Below are 13,834 nucleotides of genomic sequence, written 5' to 3' on the forward strand. Positions count from 1 at the left end.
AGCAGCCATCCTGCCGAGGACCCTGCATCCACTCCCAGTACGCGCAAATCAGCACAAACGTGATTACACGTTAATGAACTGGAGCACGCCAACTCTGCTGGGTGGGAGCAGCGCGGCTCGGGGCTGGGCAGCCCTGCCGCAAACCAGCCCTCTTCCAGCTGGTGGGCGCGGCTGCAGGCCCCAGCTCCCTGCCCGGCATGCCAGGGGCACGCCGCATGCTCACCTTTCCGCCCCGGCAGCGAGTAGATGCTGTTGTGCCGAGAGCGTCCATCTTTCTGGAAATAGAACAGAGACAGGAAGAGTCAGTTCTGTACCCGGCTGGCCCCTGCCAAGGGAGACGAAAGGCCCTGGCAGGAGGAAGGGCTTTTAAACTCTCCATTGTGCGCAGCGACTCAGAGCCAGGCACAGGGGCAGCGCGGAGTAACGCTCCAATGAAGTAACAACGGCGAGAGCTCCGGGAACAGCAGTATGGAAAAGGGAAAAGAAGCTGCCTCTGGAGATTCAATTTGCATATTCTAGGCTCATTAATGGAACAGCAGTTCAGATGAACGCGAGAGCCTGGTCAGTTTCACCATCGCTCAGACCCTCGCAGGATGCTGCAGCGCTCGGCAGGGGGGCGCTTCCATCCAAAGGGAAAGCAACGTTACTGTGCTTCCAACCCCAGGCCCTTTCTGCCTGGCGCGGTCCTTTGCAGAGACGTTCTTCTCTGCCCTTGGGAGAAAGAGTCTCCTCCCCGTTTACGCAGCCTGTGTTCTCAGCAGACTGTTTAACACACACTCCCCTCCCCCCGTTTTATTAATCAAACGTACAAATAGGCCCATTTGTATCACTACCCACACGAGCCCGACCTGCGAGTTCCACCGATCAGAACCCAGGAAAGCTGGCAAAGTAGTGCCCCAGACTAGCTCTGTCACGTTTCGGGCAGGGAAGACCCTTAGTTCCAATAAACACAATCCTAACAAACGGGATGCTGCCGAGGGAACTCCCCCACGCGCCCGTGATGTAGTGTCGGTACCTTGCCGGTTGCTATGCTGGGCGGTGGGCTGTGGGTGACCCCCACTGGCTGCTGTTTGTAGCACGGCCCAGCAGGACGAGTCAAAGGGGCTCCCAACCTGTCTGACCAGTGATCTCCCAGGGAGAGAAACAAAGGAAGGAGGGAAGGCCAGCCTCTGGGTGGGGGGCAAGGCTGGAAGGGAGGTTGGTTAGTTTCTGTCTGGAATCATGGAGGAAGCAGCCTAGGCAACAGGCTGGGATTTAGGGGCCCAGGCTCCCCCATCTCAAGGGGGGCTGAGGCATCCTAGGCCTGCCCTGTAACCAGATTCCATCTGTGCTGTGCTGTATCCTGGAGGAGCAATAAACTCCCCTGTTCTACTGGCTGGTGGAGTCTGTCTGTGCCACTACGGGGGTGCAGGAGACGGGAAAACCCCAATACACCGTCACACCTTCCAGTTCAGCATTTCGTGGCAGGAGAAGGCATTGAGGGAGGGAAAGGGCACGGCATTTTGGAAACCTCCACTTACTGCGTGAGGTCACCGTTTCTCTAGTCCACGGTGTGTCACCAAGTTCATAAGACTTGTCAGCAGGAGGCCATTGGAGCTGGCTGGGGATGGACCCGCAGAAGGAAGCGGGGTTGGACGTAGCTAGTGAGCAGGGCCCTGCGTGCTGTGCTAGCTGGAGTCACTGTGGTGTTAGTGGGCTCTTGCTTTTTTTCCTTCTCCAGGCAGAGAATTATGTTCACGTTTCCCCCGAATCGTTTCCTACCACGTGCATTAAACACACCTCCCCCGAGTGTCTCTTCTGGGGAGTGCCTCTCTCACTCTTGCGGTCCAGACCCACCTCGTGCAGTAGTTCACCTCCAGACTGCCCTGGCGCCTGACCACCAGCGCGATTCTGCTTGTGTCACTGGAGCTGGGGGCTACGGGGAGTGACAAGCGGCTGGTTCTCCAGAGCTACGGCGGCACAGCACAGCACGGCGCACGCCCACTGGCACGTCAAAGCCCAGCATATCCTTTCCGCCCTGGCCGGCGGGGACGCTGCGAGCAGCATCCAGCAGACGCAATGCAATTCTCCACATCCACAGCTTTCCCTGTGCTGTGGCTCACAGCCACACCGCCGCAGAAGGCTGGCTGCAGTTGTAAAGGGGCTGTGCTTCAGGGAACGAGGGCTCTGGGCACTAGGCTGGGCTGCAGCAGCCAAGGGGAAACAGCTAGTCTAGGCCAGGCTGCCCCGTCGCTCTCGAGACCCCACCCCTGGGCAGCCCCGGTGGCCCGCAGTACCCTGCCGCCATGCCTCCAGCATGGCCCAGGCAGGCAGGCCCTCCCCGTCGGATGCACTCGGGCTGAAGGAGGAGACAAAAGGAACAGCACGTACCCCGCTGTCCCGGCGGCTCTGGGTCACACACTGGACCTGCCACGGCAGGGGCTGGTACACGAGATAGGGCAGCGGCTCCTCATGGAACAGGCTGGTTCCGAGCTGGGTGGTGGAGCAAAGCAATGCAGGTTAGAGACAGACCCACCCCCGCCTGCAAGGAGACTAGACGGAGCCAGAGCTTACGAGCGCCCTGAGCTCTCCCGGGCGCGACAACTCCTCCCTCCCCCTCCAGTCCTTGCACCGCCCCCCCCCTCGCCCTCCCCCGGTCCAGCGAGACCAAGGGACTTTCCCACACGCCCACCAGGGGTCTGGGGCAGAGCAGGGAACTGGCCGGGGCCCCAGGCTAACACTGGCCCTTCCTTTCTCTGCCTAGATCCTGGGGGAGGAGGAGTAGCAAAGGAGCGTTACATTTACAGCAGCGTGCCCGTCCATGGGCCGGGTGTTACTCAGACGCCAGCGCGGGCCGGGTGCAGTTCTGCGGCCCATCTGGGGTTAGGTTAGGACCCTCCATCCTCTCTGGGAGCCAGGAGGTTTGCAAACCCTTGTGCCTGCTGCTTCTGCCCATGCCCCGCGTTGGAGGCGTAATCGTCCATTTGTGACCTCACAGGCAGCTGCCAGGGAGACGGGTGTGAGGTCACAGGGAGGAGGGGGAGCAAGGCCACTGCCACAGACGCACAGTTACGGCTCCGCAGGGTGGCCAGGTGGCATCGGGATGTTCCGCAGGCCCTGCAGCGAGGATGGGCAAGGGGCTGGCTCTTACGCCAGGCTCTCCGCTCCCAGGAAACTCTCTCGGAGGGGAACTCACTGCCCCCTCCCCTCCCTCTGGGGTCGCTGCCGGACCCCGGGCGCCGCATGGAGAGGCAGACGTGCGCAGCCTTGGGAAAATCGCTTCCCTTCCCTGCGCCCTGCGATGGCGTCCGGCCTCCTCACGACAGGTGCTCGGAGAGCCACGGACCAGGGCTAGCAAGGGACGGACGCGGAGGGACGCAGGGTGCCGGAAGCCAGGGTCCTCCTCCCCGGGGCGCACCAGGCTTGGAGACTGCCCCTGCTTGAGGGAAGAGAAACGACTGTACCTGCCGCCGCCCCGGGGTCCCGCCCAGAGGCGGGTGAGAGGCTCTGGGGCAGATAATTGAGCTGGCACCGCGGCGGACTGGCTGGGCTCAGCCCCACTGGCCATGGCTGGGATTTGAGCCCGGGGGGAACCCCAGGGCAGGGCCGGCCTGCCCGTGAGACGAACTGAGGCACCAGACTGGGGGGGCCAGTGTAGAGCGCTGTGTCTGCTGCTGGTGCCCATGGAGTCTCTGCGCTGGATGCTGGGCTGGGGGAGGCTGGGCTGGGGGAAGGAGGCACCAGAGACACAGGCAGGCAGGAGAAACGGGGGCGTGGGGGGGGGGGCGTCTTTGAGCTCCCCGCCTCAGGTGCCCGAATGTGGCGGGTTTCGCTGCACGCGCTGCAGGCAGCCCAGGAGTGACGGGGCAGACGAGGCATCGCAGGCGGATGGCCCGGCCCGGCTCTGGGCTGTACAGCCAGCGCATGGACCCCGCACCCCCCAGCAAAGCCCCGCCCCACGGCAGGCAGCAGGCTCTGCCGGGCTTGCCTGCCAGCGCGCTGCGGGGGTCTCGAGCCGGCAGGAGCCAGCGGCCCCGGAGCGTTACCAGCAGCCCCCGCCCGCCCCGCCTCACCTGGCCCAAGGCGCGCACCATGAAGAAGAGCGCGGTCAGCAGCGAGGCCAGCATGGTCAGCGGGGCCCGCCAACGGGACCCTCTCCCGGAGACACCGACCGGCTCCGGCGCCTGCCCCCGAACTGGCCCCGCCGCTAGTGCCCCGGCGGACCCCCCGTAAGGAGCTTAGCGCCCGCCCCGCCCCGCCCCGCCCGCGCGCCTGGGCCCTGGGCCGGGCCAGATGGCACCGCGCGGCCTCGTCTCCCCCCCGCAGGGCGGTTAAGGAGCCAGGGACGTGGCCCAGGCAGGTGCCGGGCGGGGCGGGAGGCGTCACATGCAGACGCACCGCAGGAGCTCGCAGGCGCTGCCCCCTCCCCGAGCCCGCTGAGCCGGGCCAAGCCCCAGGGGCGCGGAAAGGCTCCGGCGTTTCATCACCCGGAGTGCGCCCCTGCGGGGGGGCAGGGCCCCTTTGTGAGCCAGCAGGACGCACCCAGCCGAGGGGCCCACGGACCCGTTTACGCCCCACGCGGCAGCACGTCCCGGCTGAACAGGGGCCGAGACGGAGCCAGCCCGGGGCGCGAGCGGCCAGCGCCCTGGGGCAGTAGCGGGAGGGGGCCCGTCCCGGGAGAGGCAGCGCACCGGGCTTGCCCCAGGCTGGCCTCGCCCGGGTCCTCTCTCTGGGCAGCACGCCCCCAAGTTCCAGGCCAGCAGCGCTGCCCGTCTCCTGTGTCACCCCCAGGCCGGCTCCCGGCCCAGGGGCACCAGGGGGCTGCAGGGCGCTTGGCGTGAGCCGAGCTCGGGGCGGGATGGCAACGCCGGCACCAGATAGAAGGAGAGAGACCCCCCCCCCCCCCCCTCCCGCTTGGTTTCCTCAGCCCTTCTCCGGCAGCACCTCGGCCCACACGCATCCCTCCCGGCAAACCCAACTCTGAGCCCCCGCGCCCCTCGGCCAGGGCCCGGCGGATGAGCCCCTGCAAAGCTCTGGCTGGGATGGTTTAGCTTGGGGGGGGGGGGGGAGGACTGATGGTCTCCTGAGGCCTCTGCAGAGGGCCCAGCGCCCGCAGGACACGGCCTGGCTTCCCTCCTGACACGGTGGGAGCGGCGCCCACTGCGCCCTGTGCCAGCTGCTGGGAGGGCACGAGGGGCTCGCCCGGACACTGGCTTGCAGGCTGCCAATCCGGCTTCGCCTGTTCTGCGCCTCCCAGGACTCTGCTGGTTTTCCACTCGGCCAGCCTGGGCCCAGCCTCATCCCTGGCGCTGCTGGCAGGGCCTTTCCCTGGCCCCGGGGAGCGGCCTAGAGTCAGGCTGGCCATGCCAGGGGTGCTGCGCTTTGACCGAGGGGAGGAAGGAGGCAGCGGAAGCAAGTCCACGGTGGCCCCAGCCCACTGGTCTCTGCAGCAGCGGCGGAGGTCCCGGGGTGAGCCGAGCAGGCAAGAAACTGCTCCTGGGCCCAGTGGCGAGTGCGCGAATGCGAGCGAAGGAGCCACAGCGCAGTCCTGTCAGTCGCTGCACAGCCATGGCCAGTGGAACGGCAGCACCACGCAGCCTCAGCCTGGCCCACCACAAGGGGCGATTCCGACGCCGGCCTGGGGCTTTGCGGGGGATGCGGCTCCGGTGCTCCAGCAGGGAAAGCCAAGCCGAGTGCAGAACCGGCTCGGGAGAGTGGGAGCACAGCCCTGGCTGGCCAGGGAAGAATAGGCGGTGGTAGGAAATGGGGGGCGGGACGAGCCGGTGAGCCGAAGGGGGCACCAATCTGCCCAGGTTCCCAGTGATCCCATCAGTAGCCATCGGTGCTCTTATAAAATAAATGCAAATGTCAATCGTGACAGCCAAGCCGTGATTAACCAACTTTAACACCCCCCATGCGCCAGCCAGCTGCCCCCCACGTACCGCACAGCACAGCTCTGGAGCGAGCCCTGATAGCGCCCTGGTGGAGTCCAGCACCAAACCTGCCCTCGGACCTTGGCTGGACTGAACGGAGCTGCATGGCAGGAGGGGGAGAAGCCCTGAGGAACCCTGGCTCCAGGCTGAGCATGAGGAGTTTGTTCCCTAGCTTGCTAGTAGCCCACTGAGCACCCGGGCAGATACCGAACAGGCTCGTTTGCGGAGCTAAAGCCACAGCGAGCGGCAGGTCTTTGCTTTGAAGTTGGCAGAGGCACCCAGCCAGGGTCACAGCAACACAACTTGGCCAGGAGCCGGGGAAGTGTCTGGGAGCAAAGTGCAGGGCTGGGGCCGAGGGAGACAAACCTCTCTGCTGAGAAAACAAAGCTGCAGCCGTCCCCATGGTACAAAATAGACCCGCGTCCTTTAATTTGTTACAAAACAGGATTGAGCACAAAGCATCCCGAGGGCGAGAGCTGCATCACCGCGACAGGATTTCAGCACTAAAATGGTCCGTTACCCGCACTGAGAACAGACGCTCTCTAGTATGGACGGGTGGTTCCCAGGGGGTGGGGCACATCTCCTGCTGGGAATGCTGTGGGTCCAGTGCCCAGTGACAGCGGACGGGTTTTGTGCTGGGGGCAGCCTGGACAAGAGGGACTATTAAAAAAACAGCTGAGGCTGGCAGGTGGTTGTCGACAGCAGGAAAAGGCCCAGCGGCAAGGATCTGTGTAATCCGGCAGAGCCGGGAGGCCAGCTGCAAAGATCCTGCCTCTTCCCAGGGGTCACTCTCGGCCTCGCAGCCGCTCAACGCTGGACCTGCCCTGGGTTTCTCTCAAGGCCAGCAGCACGAGATGCTACTGCCAGAGTCCGCGAGCAGAACCCCGCCTCCCTGAATCTGTGCAGCCCCAGGCCAGGCCCTTGTTTAAAGGGACACTACGCCCGGCAAGCCCAGTGCTGGTACAAAGTTGTGAAATGTAAAAAACAGTTTCTCATTTTTAAAAATTGTGTCAAAATGTTTCCGTTTGCTTGTAAACAAGCCCCTGCAGCGGCTGCAGCCCTGGGCTAGTGCACGCGGCAGCAGGCAACACAGCCCCGCAGGGCCCATGCTCTGCAGCAGCCCTTCCGCACGCCCCGGCGGAGCAGTGCAGCCTGTACGGAGGGTGGAAGGCTGCCGCTTCCCAGCCCTCCCAGCAGCGCTTCAAAGGGGCAGCTCTCCTCCGGCAGCCTCCCTCCAAAACAGGCGTGCCGGCCGACAACGGCCCAAGAGCAACCTGCTGTTTACAGAGCGTCAATATCCCAAGCCAGCTAGCAGGGCGGCCAGCGCCGCACATCGGCCCCCTCCCCCCCAGGGCAGTTTCCAAGGCTGCGCCAGACGGGTGTTTCACATGCCACAGCCGCCCCCAGGACTGGTCCGACACTGGGGAAAGGTTCTTACAAGGGACCTTTGGCCTGGCCCCCAGTTGGGGGGCCGACGGGACACTTGACAGGCTGACTCCGCAAGACACCTTCCCCGCCATCCAATCCCACTGCATCTGCTCAGCGCTTCTGAGCTGGGCCATCTGGGCTGCCTCCACCGCACGGGCAGGGAGCGCAGGACACAAAGGGCCCGTCCCGCCCCTCTGGGGCAACGCTGGCCCAGACGCTACAGAACCCGGCTGGAGGGGCCCAGCACAGAGGGGCTGCCAGGACGGGGTGCGGCCGCGCAGGCAGCTGCCGTGAGAACAGCGACGGGGCGGAGCAGAGTGACCCTATCCAACGTGTCAGCCACCCCCGGCCTCTGCCGCTGCCCCGCCCACGAGTCCTGCAGAGCCCAGGCAGATGCCTCATGTAGCGCCCAGCTCCACCCCGATCAGAAATGGCTCCAAGCCAGCCCAAGTCTGGAGCTGGGCCGGAGGGGATGGGGGGGGGGGGGGCACTTGGCCTGGGCACTCGGCTTGGGGGCCTCCACCTATTTCTGATGGTCAGTCAAGGCCACACGTTCTGGTCTCGCACCAGGCAGCTCCACCATCAGGAACAAGGGGGACGCTAGCGAACACCGGCCGTTGGCTCTCACACCACAGCCTCTGCCCACCAGCCCAGCGCTCAGCACGTCCACACCAGAGAGAATACAGCCACAGCGCTTGGGCAGGCAGGGCAGGGAGCAGCCATCCCCACCAGGCACAGTGGCCCTATGGCTTCTGTCCTGTCAAAAACAAAGCGGGTGCGTTAAAACCCTTCCGGAGGCTTGGCCCCCGCGGTGCCCTGAAGGGTCTGTCCGAGTCCCCGCACTCGGACACACCGAATACAAAACATTTTCAAGTAGAAACAAACCCAGCGCCGGGTACTGCAGGCAACCCTGACTGGAACAGAAAGCCGGCTCTGTTCAGTCGGGGCGTGGCGCCAGCGTGGTGCTCTTCCGTGGAAGAAGCTACAGACACTCTCCCACGCTCAAACGTGCCACTGTTTGTTGGGGCTCCACGGCGCGTTCATCTCCTCTGGCACGTTTTCGGTCAGAAATCACCTCCCCCGCCACGTTCTTCTGAGTCCTGGGCGAGCCCCCGTGCCGCCAGGGGGCCGCTGGGAGGCCATGGAGGGGACTGCTGGTGTGTGGAAGCCCTGAGATTGCAGCACTGGATTAAGCCGTCCATGAAGTGCATCTGGACACGTTCCAGGACCGGAAGAATCCGCTTGGGAAGTTCACTTGCTCCTCCCTCCTGGAAAGAAGCTGTATTTCAAGGGCCGAGCAGAAAGAGAGACGAGAGCGCTGGGTAGCACGGCAAGGCCATGTATTGCTAGAGGGGACAGAGTGCAGCTCGCCAGGCTGGCTCCGTGGCCGCTCAGTAGTGATACACTTTAATTTGGTTGTTTTCATCCAGGCCAAGCTGCACCAGGCCAGGGCTGCTGGCAGAGGGCTTCTGTGTGCTCGCGAAGAGAGGCCTGGCAGCCGCGTGAAGGAAAAGCAGGACTCGGGTGTGAGACCGGCCTGAGGGACCCGGGAGGTGGACGAGTGACCACGGGCAGGACACACCTCACACTCACATGGCACACGCAGAGCTCTGCACACGGATCAGCTAGACTTACAGTGGGATTATGGAACGCAAAGCAGCACCAAGCTCAGGACAAACGGCTCTGTCCCGGGGCAGGGGATTTGCTGCCCATAGCACCGTGAGCTGCAGAGAGAGGTACAGCTGCAGCGTAATGCTGCTGGAGGGCACGAAGGACCTATTACCCCCTTTAACAGCACTGGGAGATTTCCCTCTCCTGCCTCTGCTCCATTTGACACAATTGCCCTGCATCGCACAGCAGCCAAACGGCTCCTCAGAAACTGCCCACAGCACAAACATCGGTGCTGCTAAATGTCTTGCAGGAACCAGCTTTTAGTGGATCAACTTCTGCTGGGAAGAGACACAGTCAGGCTACACAGAGCTCTCCTGTAGGGTGAGTGTCGCGGACTCACACATGATGGACCAGATTGTTTGGTGTAAGAGGTAACACACATTTCTCTCACCAACAGAGGCTGGTCCAATAAAAGGTATTACCTCGCCACCTTGTCCTCTAACATGGGAGCTACAGGGCTACATTACACTGCATACAGGGACTAGCGTGACCTGACGAGATTCAAACAAAAGGAAGGATTTCTTCACACAACGCACAGCAAACCTGTGGAACTCCTTGCCAGAGGATACTGAGAAGGCCAGGACCTCAACAGGGTTCAAAAAGGAGCTAGATAAATCCTTCTAGGATAGGTCCACCGATGGCTACTAGCCGGGATGGGCAGGGATGGTGTCCCAAGCCTCTGTCAGAGGCTGGAAATGGATGACCGGAGAGGGAGCATGTGAGGATTCCCTGTTCTGTTCCCTCCCTCTGGGGCACCTGGCGCTGGCCACTGTCGGAAGAGAGGAACCTGGGCTGGATGGGTCCTTGGTCTGACCCAGTCTGGCCCTTCTTGCACTTAACCCTTCACTTCCCAGCTTCCTCCCGTCGTTGCTCCTGTGGCCAGCCAGAGCAGTGCAGTACCTGGACTAGGAGGGGCAGCGCCTTGGGCCACCAAGGCACAAAGAGAAGGGATTTCTCTCAGGTCACAGGGAGTGAAGACAGCTGGGCAACAGAATCCAGCAGTCCCCTTCTGCTCTAACCACTAGGCACGTCGCCCCTTGCAGGGACCACAAGCAGGAGGCTCTGAGGTGTCACCGTCCCTGAGCGCCTGGCTTCCGCTTCCACAACAGCAGCCAGCAGAGCACACGAAGACCAAGGCAAAGGATACACTTTGGAATCCTTCCGGAAATTCGCCAGCCACCTCTTGTTGGCATCAATCATTCCCTGGACATTTGTCCTGTCCGCCTCCGGGCCGCGGGGCTGGGAGTGCTGGAACAGGCGGAGTTGCTCCCTGGCATGGCGAGAGAGAGAGAGAAAGGTGTGGCAAGAAACGAGACCGAACCGTGGAACCAGCCACCTCTTCCTGGCGCAGTCTCCGCTCCTCCTCACCCCTCCCAGGCCGGGAAGACCTGTCAGCCGGCAGGCAACTCAGCTGCCACCCTCCTGGTCTCTCTCGCACCCGTTCATCCCCAGCTACCGCCCTGGGAGTCTCCATTTCCCGTTACCCACGGTCCAGTGGCACCAACTCACTCTTCTTCAGGGAGAAGGGGGAGGCAGCACCACCCTTGCCCCGGTCCCTTGCTGTTGGGTAGCAAAAGCCCAGCAGAGAGAGACTCTAGAGGACACAGATGTAAGGGGTTTGGAGAGGAGAGGAGAGGAGAGGAGAGGACAGGGAAGGGACGCCCAGGCAATTAAGCTGCTCTCTGCACTCGCTGCAGGTGCTGCTTAGTCAGGCCCAAGTTCCACGGACACAGGACAGATTCTTAGCACTGCTGGCGGGGGTCGGCGGAGCAGCTGTTCAGCAACGGGGAAACACCAAGCCCGGGCCGGGGGTAGCCAGCCAGCAGGGAGCTGCGCCGTCGGGACGGTCCTTGGCCTGTACAATGCCAAGCCCTTCCAACGGACGAGACTCGGGGGCTGCACCCAAGAATCGCACGGCATTTTACAAAGCAACGAGAACCGCGGTGATCACACGAGCGTCGCTCGCAATCGAGCGGAGCCAGGCAGCTGCAGCCCAGCTGGACTAGCCACAGACAGGCCTTCTGGGGAACGGTGCTGGGCAAGGGGGGTTGTTACAAGAGGTGGGGGAGTTGGCGGAGTGGCTGCTCCTTGTGCAGGGCGTGCGCTGGAGGCCACACCTATCGCCACGGCACTCCTGTGGGCACGGCGCACTCAGCACTCGCGAGAAGAGACTGATGCCTGGGAACGCGGGTTCATCCCCTGCCCTTTCCGAAAGGTTCCAAAGGATCTTTTAGTTCTATCTGCCCGCCAGGGTCTCCACCGCTCAGCCACGAAACCACGGGGGTCCAGAATGCAGCCCTCCTCCCCCCAACCAGCCGGCACCACACTGATCCGGGCTGTGAGCTCCCATGTGGCGTGGGACTGGAACCCTTCATGTTCCGACCCTGGAAGCCGAGTGCTGTGGGCTGAGCCTTCCAGGGAGCACTCGTGGGAAAGCTGCAGCTGAGTAGTTCTATGGGGCCCTGGCTAACACCTGCAGCTCTGACCCGCCCCAGCCCATGTAACAAGCAGATCGGGGCAAACTCGGACCTGAGCTACCAGCCCCGCGGAAGCAGTAACAGCCGCACCTGGACACATTCACACCCAAGGGCCCGGAGTCTTACCCTGCAGGCAAATAACCTAGTTTGCTGTCCAGAGGGGCAGGACTTCCGCTGAGCGCCGGGACCCCGCCTGGAAGAGAAACGGGCACTAGAGACCGAGCACACGCTGCAGGAGAGGCTTCCCGGCCGGTCTCCAGGGCCGAGCAGAGCTCTCGTCTCTGAGCTCGACAACACATCGCCCTGCACGGGGAGCTCTGGGACTGAGCTTGTGGAAAGTTTGCAGCAGGGTCTGTTCCCAAGGGGAGACCGGGAACAAGGAACAGCCCCCCCCCCCCCCCAATTCCTGTTGTCAAGCCTCAGATCCTCCTGATTTCTAACTTCCCTTGGGATCCCTGCCCCCAGCAGCAGGACAGCCCTTATTGCCCCTAAGGCAGGGGCAGGCAAAATACGACTGCCCCTCCCCCCACTGCTCGGAGCAGCTCTCTGAATGCTGCAAGCCCAGGGGGAGGGGAGTAGAGCAGCGGTCCCCAACCTTTAGAGGCTCCCGGGCGCCTGGGGGCGGGGCCACTCGTGCCAGGGGGTGGGGCCGTGCATCCTGGGGCACGCCAGGGGTGGGGATGCCCTTGCACCCGGCACTGGCATGTGCCCCGGGGCTGAGGCCCGCACCAGGCGCCAGTACGTGTTGCGCGTCTGGGACCGGCGCCTCCAGTGCGCCGCGCGCCGGGCCAGCCCAGGTTGTCGGCGGGCGCACACAAATGCCCTGGCGGCGCCATGGCGCCCCCGGGCACCGCGTTGGGGACCACTGGAGTAGAGGCTTCATGCCCTGCTCCCGCCCCCAGCTCAATCTCGCAGCTCCCATGTGCCAGTTTCCAGCCAATGGGAGCTGCCTGTTTGCAGGACAGGCGGCATGCAAAGTACCCCTCCCCCCGCTGGTTTCGCAGCACTCACAGCCTCACATGGTCCTGGAAACTGATGCAGGGGCCCCGACTGAGGAACCTGCTGGGCTGCTGGCCAGGAGCTGCCCAGGTAACTGCCTCCCGGCCGGAGCCTGTCTCTGGCACCCCATCCCCTCCCTCAGCCCACCTCCTGCACCCCTCCCGCTGAGAACCGCCTCTCTCTGTACAGCCCCCCTTCAGGGAGTTGAAGGCCGCTGTCAAATCCCCCCTCGCCTCCGTCTCACTCTCCCAAGAGTTTCCTTGCCCCCCAAAGGCAGAGAAGAGGGTCCCCCGCACCTGGGACCTGCCCAGTTCTCCTTCTGCCATTTAAATGGCGCATGAGCAGAGGGTCTGCCAGTGCCACGACCCCCAAACGCAGGGGCAGGCTAGGGAGGCAACGCCCCCTGCAAAACGAGGCAAAGGTAAATCACTAGGCCCCACAGCAACGCTCGTCACAGGGCCCCTCGCGGCGTTTACGCAGGTTTCACATTTAAGTCCTCGTGAGTCAGTGAGCCCTTGGCACGTGCTGCAGCGCTTTGCTGAATCTGGGCCCAGCTCCTCGGCCGGGGGATAGCTTCCGGCCTGGTGCTCGCACACAGCACTTCCTAGCCCCGCAGGTCCGCGGCTGGCCCATCCACGCCGACCACAGAGAGGGCTCGTAAAACAGAACGCCTCTGCCCTCAGCACGTTCTCACCAGGCAACGCAGCAAGCGCGGGGCTGCCGCCGTTTGCTGGCTCGGGATTAGCAGGACTCGGGGCTGGGGATTTAGGACGTAAATAGAAAAAAATTAGCTCTGGCAAGGAAATTGTAAAGTGGGAGCCACGTGTATCGCGTCAGTGTCTCCAGTGAGGCACACAACCCAGTAGAAAGGCCCTCCCCTTCGCTGGCCCCCAGTGGCCAGGCCTGTGCACGTGGCAGACGCTGAAGTGCTCTGGAAACACGGTAATGAGATCAGCTTTGCACTTCGCTCCCTGATCGAGCTGCTGTTATCTCCTCCTCTCTGCGAACCGCCACCCGCCCCAGTGCAGGGAGCTGTCTGCCATGGAGCCCGCTGCCCAGCAGGGCACAAAGTCACCTTGTTCTCTCCCCCCTGCAGAGAGGGCTGGCTGCCCCCAAGCCACACTCGTCAGGCGCTAGCCCTGAGCTCAGGTGTGCACCGGAGCGCCGCTGGGTCTCTCTAAAGAGCACACGGCAGGCAGATCACCCAGCCAGCACTTCAGAGCAGCTGCAGAGCCACGAGCTCTCCAGTGCACCCTTGCTGTAAGCCCCCGGGAGCCCGGCCTGGCTCTCGCCTGCCCCCTCACATTTGGTTGGTCCCAGGTTTGGTTCTGGCCCTCCCAGCCCCTG

The 13,834-nt window shown here is 63.4% G+C and overlaps 1 protein-coding gene across 9 annotated transcripts in view; it reads right to left on the bottom strand.

Annotated features, from left to right (window-relative positions):
* Positions 1-6,312: 6,312 nt before the first annotated feature.
* The window catches only part of CEP164 (centrosomal protein 164), a 68,727-nt gene continuing 61,205 nt past the window's right edge, over positions 6,313-13,834 (bottom strand). For 5 of the 9 annotated variants that reach the window (XM_075909324.1, XM_075909318.1, XM_075909320.1 and 2 more), the window contains one exon: positions 11,784-13,244. In XM_075909324.1, coding sequence (XP_075765439.1) covers positions 12,814-13,244 — 431 coding nt within the window. In that variant the 3' untranslated portion in view covers positions 11,784-12,813. Of the gene's footprint in view, positions 8,832-10,158; positions 10,282-11,614; positions 11,682-11,782; positions 13,245-13,834 lie in introns of those variants that run through there. The other 4 variants (XM_075909323.1, XM_075909319.1, XM_075909321.1 and 1 more) reach the window with 3 other exon arrangements.

This window comes from Pelodiscus sinensis, chromosome 26, assembly GCF_049634645.1.
Source record: "Pelodiscus sinensis isolate JC-2024 chromosome 26, ASM4963464v1, whole genome shotgun sequence".
Classification (NCBI taxonomy): Eukaryota; Metazoa; Chordata; order Testudines; family Trionychidae; genus Pelodiscus; species Pelodiscus sinensis.